Source organism: Solea solea, chromosome 17, assembly GCF_958295425.1.
Source record: "Solea solea chromosome 17, fSolSol10.1, whole genome shotgun sequence".
NCBI lineage: Eukaryota > Metazoa > Chordata > Actinopteri > Pleuronectiformes > Soleidae > Solea > Solea solea.
Window position 1 is genome coordinate 3,955,919 of NC_081150.1, and position 9,979 is coordinate 3,965,897.

A 9,979-nucleotide genomic window follows, 5' to 3' on the forward strand; every position below is an offset into this window, starting at 1 on the left:
AAGACCTACTCCAGTGTGTTGGTACTGCACCTCGATGTGGCCACAATAACCTCAATTAGTCTTTTATTGGTTTGCATCAATCTCTTAAAACATAGAAATGTAAATTTCTACAACTGATGATTTCATTGGGATGTTTTGCAGAATATAGTGTCTTCCATGAGATTAAATCCTACCTAATTAAATTAATTTTGAAATAAAAAACATCAAATGGGTATCAGTGTATTTCCCAGAGAAGCGAGAGCTTTTAGTGCCTTTCACTTACAGAGTTGCATCAGTTTTTTTTCCACATCACTTTGAAAATTGACATAATTTGATCTTCTTGGCTCTTCCTTTGCACACAAAGCAGATGATGCTTAATGGGGTGTGTCAATTATTCTTTCTTAAAACCATATGATTCCATATATTATATCATACTTTACATACGCATATTATATCATACGTTGTAATACTTTATAAGTGTGGTAACACTGCATTATGGTGATCGTATCATTGACCTTAATGATATTGAGGGTTCTTGTCAGTTTTGAACACTTCTTATTACATTTTCCTTATGTGTACCATATATAAGTTTCTTATTGTCCAAAAACATGTACATATTTGAATAAATAAGCAAGGTAATATCCATTTTTTTCTTTGTACGAGCTGTGTGTTTTTATGCCCCACTTTTTCCACAACAAAGAATCCTTGGCCCTTGTTAAAGCGGCGACAGATGGCGTGTACGCTACAAAAGCTGGCCGCGCTGCTTTCTGGGTAATTACGGTATCGTCATCCTCCTCCCCCACGGCACAGACTCTGCTCAGCTCTTTAGCCGGCGAAAGATTTCTCGGAGAGCGGCTGCCATTTGGCGCAGAATTGAGCCACATCCAAGATCAAAGCGCGACAATTTATTTATATATTCTCGTATTTGTTCATTTTACTTGACACACTTTACCGTTAAACATTCACGATGAGCTCAATCAACGTTAAGAAGCTGAAAGTCAACGAGCTGAAGGACGAGCTGAAAAAGCGAAATCTTTCGGACAAGGGGCTGAAGGCCGAGCTGATGGACCGCCTGCAGGCTGCACTGGACGAGGAGGTCTTTGCCGGTGACTCCCCGCTGGAACAAGAAGAATCGGCAACGGACGAGGGTTTCGACCAGGCCGCCGAACAGGAGTGCATGGGCGAGGAAGAAGAGGGCGAGGGCCCGGTAGAAGAAAGCATGGAGGCCAACGAAGAAGAAGAAGAAGTAGAGGAGGAGGAGGAGGAGGAGGAGGTGGAAGAGGTGGCGGCGGCTGCGACGACGACGGCGGTGACGGTAACGGTGAAGGTGGAAGACGAGAACGAGGGCGAAGGCGATCGCGTCGCCGAGGACGAAGAAATGGGTGAAGGGGAGGAGGACGGTGATGAAGACGACGACATGGACCCCATGCTTAAAGCAGATGTGGACGACATGGAGAAAATAGATACAGAGGATGGTGAGCCCGGGGACCAGGCTGCTGAGGGTGAGTCTACCAAGTTGATATTTTAGAAATGAGATTGGCTGGATGGGCTATGGCTGGATGTCGATTTTCTGCTATCACGTTAGCGTTAATGCTACCGCGGGAGGGAGCCCGCTGGACTACAGTTCAAATGCGTTACCACCATGTTAGCTAGCTGCGGGTAGCGTGACCTCGCTAGGCTAGCATAAACGGTTAGCCCGCTAGCGTAGCATCCGTCACCGGTGGTAAAGTTAACCGTTAAGCAACATTTACTATTGACGACGTAACTACATACGTAGGCATTTAGTGTCACGTTCAGCACTGAATGTAGTTAGCTACACTTCCAGTGTGAAGGAACGTGTGTAATGGTTAATAAACGAGCTTAACCTGGCTTTTCGTTTCGTTTGGTTAGCGTGTTAGCTTTTAAGCATTTTCTTTGTGTCCTTGGTGCAGTGCTAACTAGCTCGTCGTCCGTTTAGCTAGTTCAATTGTTCCCATGTTAACGTTTGAACATTGGGTGGGGCTGGTTTACGAAAAGCTCTATGTATATGGTGTCCGAATTAATACAACGTGAAATTAAATGGGTTGGAAAACATCAGCGGTTTGTTCCTTATGCCACATCCAAATGCGCCAAATGAATTAGCATTAGCTCTGGTAGGGCAGTGGGTTGTTCCGAAGAGAAATTAAAGCCTTTAGGAAAATTTGCAATAAAACTACTTAAAACACCCGAGGCTCACTGTGTTTGACCATAATGACTGGGAACAAATGAACTTGCTAACATAAAGCTGTGCGTAAGATTTGGTAGGCGCCGAACTACTTGTTAGCTAGCACATGGTTAGGTTGTCAGTGGTTTGAGTAGAACGTGTATTAAGTAATTTAAGAAAATATAGATAAACACTGATTAGTCTCTAACGTAGTCCATGGTAAACTGTGAGGGTGGGAGTCAATACAGGGCTAAGTAGGCCCCCCTATTTCCTTGCATGATGATGCATTTGTCCCAGTCAACAGTTCTTAGTCTTAATGTATTATAAATATTAAACAATCCCTTCTATTGCAGGGCTAATGTCCCATTTACTTTGCAGAGACTTGTTTTTCCAGCCCCAGCAAATACTGTTGATAATATTTGGACCAGCCTACATTGTAATTACTATCTGGTCATTACAGTATATGAAATATGATTGTATTGTTTCAGTCTAACCTTGAGGTGTAACCTCTTGGATATCTATAACATTGATGATTATGGTCGACACAATGTAACTAATGAACGGGCTTTGTGGGCCATAAACCCCACTGCCAGTCCGACCTCTCTCTCTCACAAAAAAGGAGCACCTCATTCTATATCTTTGTTCTATTTTCAAAGGGGATGCGGACAAAGACACGAATGCTGATCAGAAGAATAAGAAGGGTGTTAAGAGACGCCGGGAGGAACATGGAAGGGGCTACTTTGAATTTATTGAAGAGAACAAATACAGCTGGTAAGGATGGGACAGAGCAAAAATGGCCTTCGGCATCCCTGAAGCGCCATCCATAGCTTTGTTGAACTGTATTGGCTTTAAGGGCCAATGCACATATAACTAGCAAGAGGAAAACCCTCACTTTTAATCGTACTATCTATCAATATCCTTACTCTCACACACATGTTTTTGAGGGTCATTCCTGAGCACTTAAAGAGCCTTACCATTAACCTTTTACAGTGCCCACTCACAATGTCTTTAATGGACTGCATTCTGTAGCAGAAGTGCATCTATCAAGTCTCTGAACTTTCACACCTGTTCCTTCTGCCACTTATTGTTTTTGAAAGCCCGTTGTGTCCTCAAGGTGAATCACAGCTGCTCAAAGAGAACCCAGAGGAAAGTAGCAGATGTGCACTTTGAGTGGAGGGTGGGTGGGGAGGAATAGCTGAGAGTTGTGGGAGCAGGGTTCCATTGCTGCAAAGGTAGCACACACGGATGTAGCAAAATTCCTTAAGTGTTTGGAAATTCCAAGGAGGAGCTCGTTCTCGACCGTCCATCGTTTTACCTCGCAATGGTCTTTTATTGTTTTTGTTTGTTTTCCGTTCTTGTTTTTTTCACTAGTTGTATGACTTAAATGCTATATCTGTCTCGTGTATCATGTCTTGTGAGTGTTTATCATGGTGTGGTGGAATGGGTGAATGTATGTATTTGCAGGGCTATTTTCTACCCTTGCACAGGTGACTTGATGCATGGTGTGTGTGTGGCATACATTTACCAACTTACTGGTCAGTGTTTTGTTTCCATTGCGCTGTTCACATACTGTAACAATCAAGAAGAAGATGGAATCCCTTTTTAAAGACATTTTTATGTATCGGGAAAAGTCTAGAGCTCTCCAAGGTGCCACGGTGAATGGAATACAATATTGCAGCATTGTCTTTTCCCTTCCTATTGTCTGACAAAAAATCCCAATTAGAATGGTAGTGCTTTAATCTACCCCATTTTAAAATGGCTGCCCTGCTCATCCACATGCCCACAATGGAGCAACCAATATATGGCCCACCACACATTTACTGATCGACTTCAGACTGGCGCCAACTTGTATTTACCAGAGCTTCTGTCGCTCTCCCTGCTGCAGCCATTTCTACACCACTCACTCAAATGTATTGTACTCTGTTCCACCAGATCTACTTTGGGTGGAACACTGTGTTCCTTTTTATAGTTTGTTAAATGTTTATACATAAACACAAGCTACTAATGATGTAATGAGTTGCTCTAGTTTTCAGGACACCATTAGAAGCATCTGGGCATGATGGCAACTTGTATTGCATAGTTATGTAGTTCAACAGAACAGAGTTAGTTGTGACCTTTTCATTTGGAATACCACACATAAGAAGTTAAATATAACTGCACGTAGCATTGCTGTGAGTGACCCCACAGTAATCATAGACATCAAAAACACACTGAATTAAAGGGAGAATTTAATTAATTAATTATTTATACCAATCAGAATTGCAGAGCTGCTTTCTTTCCATGTATCTTTCACATTTTAGACTTCACTGGACTCTTCAAGGTAAGTGTTTACTGCTGAGGCCCTCTATACAGCAAATTATCCAAATTCTGGAGGCTTGTTTGCCTGTTTATTTTGTGTTTTCCCCTAGTCTGTCTTTCCAATTCTTTCCCTCAATGTTTTTTCAGGGAGTGATACCCAAGACTTTTAAATGTTCCATGCAGCTGCATTGACATATCAACACACTCACTGTTGTTGGTGTCTCTTTTCAGGGCCTCATTTAAGTCTCCTGTGCCACCTCTGGAGGAGGAAGATGAAGAGTTTGATGACACAAAAGTCTGTCTGGATACCTGTAAGTCACCATATTCAACAGTTTTTGATTGCTCTTAAAGAATATTTAACCAGACGTATTCATGTTGGTAACATTCTGTTGAATGTGCATTTCCTTTGTGCTTCAGACAACTGCGACCTGCACTTTAAGGTGTCAAGGGACCGCTACAGTGCTTCCTCTCTCACAATGGAGAGTTTCGCTTACCTGTGGTCTGGAGGCAAGGCCACCTATGGTGTTAACCAAGGCAAAGCCTGTTTTGAGATGAAGGTACAGCAACAATTCTGTGTACTGTAAATAATTCACATTTTCCTGTTCTAGCACACGGATCTCCCTTATCCTAGCAATGAAAATGTTATTAAATTCAAAATAGGGAAACTATTGGACACATTTGACCACAATCCTTACCTCTCTTTATTCATGTGTTTTACCAGATAACAGAGAAAATTCCTGTGAAGCACATTTCCAGCAAGAACATGGAGATCCATGATGTGCAGGTTGGCTGGTCCTTGGCTACTGGCAGTCTGCTCTTGGGTCAGTTTCTTTATACATATGTTACCTCTGAACATATTGTACTGTGTCATTCCGTATGAGTGGAATAAAATGGCCAACAGAAAAACGAGTAATTTCTTCTGTCAGATTCAACATGGTGGACAGTGCAATGTTAAATACGGTCCTTCTGTTTGGAGCCCGCCATTTTCAGTCAATAACGTTCCTGTTCTTATTTGCTGTTATTCATTCATGCGGGATCCTCAAGATACTTTTTTTTTTCTTACCGATCTGCTACATCTAATAGATGTGGGCAACAAAGTCACTACTTTTCACTTGGAACTTGGTCAAAACTCACGGCACTGTCTGTTTGCATTTGTATAAAGGTCCGCAAAGTAGCTCTAAAACTGCAGCTGTGCTCTGAAAGGTAGTCTATCCCAAGGTAGCCCTCTAGTGGTGCAAATGCAGCATGACATGTTGGTGTAAAATGGCTCCAACTTTGGCTGCAACGTTGTAATGGTGTCTGGCATCGTGCCAACATGGACAATGCGTTCTCCATTTACAGAGACACTGTTGTAATACAGTAATGTCATGTGACCACTGTTTACGCGATGAATTAATCATTTAAAGTTGGTTTTCCTGTCAATGTCCAGGTGAAGAGCAACATTCTTACGCCTACTCTGGGAAAGGAAAGAAGACGGTCAACTGTGTGACAGAGGACTTTGGGGAGACTTATGAGGAGAACGATGTCATCTGCTGCCTTATTGTAAGCCATGACTTTTTAGTGTTTGTATTGTGGTGTTTTTTTATATTTATATATATATATATCATTTTACAACAGTTGTACAAGCCAAGTGTAGATCATAATTGCATATCTTAAAGAAAGATTAAATGCAGTGATTATTTTCTGCAGCATATGCATTTTTCTGATAAATTGCATTCATTTTGAAAACATTTTGTATAAAGTGTTTTTTGGTTTCTAGCAGATGTGTAACAACCTTCCGTTTTGTTGTCTTTGCTCAGGACTTTGAGGGCGAAGAGGTTGTGATGTCCTTCTCTAAGAACGGTGCAGACCCTCAGGTCGCCTTCCAGGTCAACAAGGACACTCTGAACGGCCAGGCCCTTTTCCCCCACGTCATCTGCCACAACTGTGCCGTGGAGTTCAACTTTGGTCAGATGGAGACTCCGTATTTCCCTCAGCCTCAGGACTACACCTTCCTGCAGCAGGTCCCTGTTGATGAGCGTGTCCGGGGCCTCAAGGGGCCACAGACCAAGGCGGACTGTGAGGCAAGTATAGATCCAGATGTCACAAAGTCGTCTGTATAAAATATTTGTCATTGATGTTCATAATTAATTCCATATTTTGTCTTTTGGCTGTGTAGATCATCGTGATGGTCGGTCTGCCAGGCTCAGGGAAGACGACATGGGTGAAGAACCACATCCAGGAGAACCCTGGGAAATACTACATCCTGAGCAGTGACACGATTGTGGACAAGATGATGGTCAGTGCTTATCCAATAGTTCTATGACAGATGGACATAGAATTAAGAACAGTTGTGTGAAAGTTGCATATTTTATCCTTTAATTTGACACAGATCAACAGCCTGAAACGGCAGTCAAAGGACATTACAAAACTGACCGGCATTTCCCAGCGAGCACCACTTTTCCTGGGCAAGTTCATCGAGATCGCCGCCCGCAAGAAGAGAAACTACATCCTGGATCATGTAAGTGGTTTCTAAATAATCACTGCCTTTGCTGCGATAAAACGGAAACTGCGATTCCTGTGTAATTGAACATCTCTTTCCACTTTTCAGACTAACCTGTCTGCCCCGGGACAGAAGAGGAAGATGTGTCTGTTTGCAGGCTTCCAGCGTAAGGCTGTGGTGGTGTGTCCATCTGAGGACGACCAGAAGGAGAGAGTCCAGAAGAAGGTGGAGAACGATGGCAAAGAAGTGCCCGAGCATGCGGTCCTCAAAATGAAAGGTAAAAACCCAGTGAAACCTGTCCCAATAGTTTTAAACTTCTGCTCTGTCGTTGCTTTCCCCGTCATGTTCTGGTGTGTTTTCCCTCTGCCACAGGTTTCTATTCTCTGCCTGAGGAGGGAGAAAGCTTTAACGAGGTCCTTTACGCTGAGCTGCAGAAGGAGGATGCCGCCAAGCTGCTGGAGCAGTACAAAGAGGAGAGCAAGACCGCTCTGCCCGCTGAAAAGAAACCCAACCAGGGAAGCACAACGCCAAAGAGAGGAGGCGGAGGTGGTGGTGCCGGCGGTGGCGGCGGCCAGCGCACTGGTGGCCGGGGAGGCAAGAACCAGTTTGGTCGTGGTGGACCTGGACAGAGAGGTGGTGGCCGTGGGGGCTTCCCTAACAGAGGAGGCTTCAGAGGAAGTAAGTTGGACATTTAGGGATGTCATTATTTGTGGAAAAGTTGTGATATTGTGAAACTCATTCATCCTAATTTGCCTCCTGTTCGGCCTGCAGTTCCCGGTCCTCGTGGCGGTTTCAACCGTCCACCTCGTGGCTTCCTGCCTCCCCCGGCCTTCAGAGGATTCCCGAGCCGTGGAAACTTCAACCGGGGCGGCCCCATCCCCAGCCTGGGCGGATCCCCCCGTGGTGGCCCAATGAGGGGTAACATGGGGCCCAGAGGAGGACCCATGAACAGGGGTGGCCCCATGCACAGAGGGAACATGAACAGGGGAGGCGGAGGCGGAGGCAACATGAGCCGCGGTGGAAACAGAGGTCATCCCGGCCAGGTGTGTTAAATTGTCGTATTTGTTGTGTTTTTATGTAGATTGGGTAGACAAACTACTAGTGTTGTTCAATAAGGTTATTAATTTAAGTAAAGCTTTTTTTTTTCTATTTATTATTAAATGCTTAAGAAATAAAATTTTGGAAAAATCAGCATCATTTATCTTCCTGAAAAATTGGTTATAGAAAAACCCACACTGGTCAAATTCAAATCACGTGACCATTGTCTACCCCTCTTACAGTTTCAGCAGAGAGGTGGTAACCGTGGCAACTACGGCAACAAGAACGGCAACTATGGAAACAACAGGAACAGCGGAAACTTTGGCGGTAACAGGAACGGCATGGACAAGGCCCAGGCCTTCAACCAGAGCTGGCAGCAGGGGGTCAGTATTTCTGCTTTTGACCAAGTGTTTTAAAGGAGGGTTTGACAACTTTGATAAAGAATTCATTAAATAAATGAAAAAATAGAAGTGTAATAGTTGAAGAACACTTAATGACAGCCACATAGAAAGCTCTAGATTTCTGTCTTGATTGTCCTTGTGTGACAGCTTTGTTTAGTGACTTACGCATTGTGAATGGAAACTCTTTGTCGTGAATGGAAACTTTGTCGTGAGTTGGTCTCGGCGACACTGACGCACTGTAACTGACGTTATTTCTCGTTTTTGTTTTGAAATGAAAAGCTCGCTCACCCAGACTGAACTTGCGTGTCTTGTGTTCTGTGCAGTTCTGGAACCAGAAGCCGTGGAGCCAGCAGTACCAGCCTGGATATTACTAAAACACTTGTTGTAAAGGGACTGGTGGCCGACACGGAGACCCACCTCTTGCCACGGAACATCCCTCCACTCAACTGTCTGACTTATATTTTTACCATTACTGAATTTGTCTCTTCTTTTTTTTTTTCCAAAACCCCAAACTTATTAATCCAAAACCAATCATGACTGAAGAGAAATGGAGCAACAACATTCCACATCAGAGAGGAGAGCAGGCAGCCAGGAGCGTAATTAACGTCCGATGTGGGTTCAGTCTCTCATTCAGCCTTTTTTTTCCCCTTCCTGTTGTATATTTCATTCATATTCTCACCACTTTTAAATGACATGCTTTTAAAAAGAGAAATCTGTTTGTAATATCAGGAACCACAAACATTTTGCATACCCAGCAAGTGTTTAAGCAACTTTTTTTGTTTTTCAGGGTTGTGCATTTTATCTGTGCTGTGATTTTTTTTTTTATTTTTTTTTTTTTTTTATGACGAATTGTAAATATTTTTTTTGTTTTCATAGTTTGTATGAGAAATTTAAGAGAACGGTATTGATTAAAAATTCACCTTAGCTTCTCTGAAGCATGGTAGCTGATTGAATTGTTAGACTGTCCATGTCCACTGTTAAACTGAAGAAGCAGCAGGTCATTATTATTTTTTTGTCTTTTGTTCCCACTATCAAACTTGTAACCTTAACTTCATAGACCTACAATAAACAACTGGTTGGCTTTTTTACATTCATCCTGGCTTATGACTTTTGATTGACTTCAAAGGTGTGTAAAAGACCTTTGAATGGGCGATGGCCTGGTTTGCTACTTCAAACAGTAAGGACATCAGCCCCACTTCAAGCCCCTGTTGACACGTCAGAAGTTAAGTATTCAGTCAGTCTCCGCTCTTTGCTCCGTTATTTCCTCTTCTCTAACTATTCTGATGCACATTGTCAAAGCAAAAGTATTCTGGCTGAGCCATTTTAAGGATATAACTAAGCCATTTTAATACGTGTGCTTTTACTTAATTTATATTAAAATGAGTGCTTTTGCTCTGCTTGATGACTAGATAAGTGGTTTTCCAGATAATCAGTTGTCCTTATTGTGGTGTAGTTTTGACCAGTCCAGTTTCTAAAACCCAGAACAACAAACTCTTAACCCTTCTTTTTTTTTTTTTTTTATCTTTTGCATGTCTCTTTGGGTAACGATTCATATTTTGAAGTATTTAAATTTCCCAGCTTCTTTGTAACAATGCCGGT

The 9,979-nt window shown here is 42.8% G+C and overlaps 1 protein-coding gene across 1 annotated transcript; it reads left to right on the forward strand.

The window, feature by feature from the left end:
- Nucleotides 1-769: 769 nt before the first annotated feature.
- On the forward strand, nt 770-9,474 carry hnrnpub (heterogeneous nuclear ribonucleoprotein Ub). Its single transcript, XM_058613327.1, has 14 exons — nt 770-1,481; nt 2,818-2,932; nt 4,691-4,770; nt 4,877-5,016; nt 5,181-5,280; nt 5,889-6,001; nt 6,259-6,522; nt 6,618-6,737; nt 6,831-6,959; nt 7,050-7,218; nt 7,314-7,619; nt 7,713-7,984; nt 8,222-8,362; nt 8,704-9,474. The coding sequence occupies exons 1-14, from the start codon at nt 947-949 to the stop codon at nt 8,752-8,754; spliced, it is 2,535 nt and encodes an 844-aa protein (XP_058469310.1). The 5' UTR covers nt 770-946; the 3' UTR covers nt 8,755-9,474.
- The last annotated feature ends 505 nt before the right edge of the window (nt 9,475-9,979 follow it).

Coding starts and splice junctions, on each gene's coding strand:
- hnrnpub (XM_058613327.1), top strand. CDS start 947: ATGAGCTCAATCAACGTTAAGAAGCTGAAAGTCAACGAGCTGAAGGAC. Junction 2,933..4,690: donor GAAGAGAACAAATACAGCTG/GTAAGGATGGGA, acceptor GTCTCTTTTCAG/GGCCTCATTTAAGTCTCCTG. Junction 6,738..6,830: donor CGATTGTGGACAAGATGATG/GTCAGTGCTTAT, acceptor AATTTGACACAG/ATCAACAGCCTGAAACGGCA.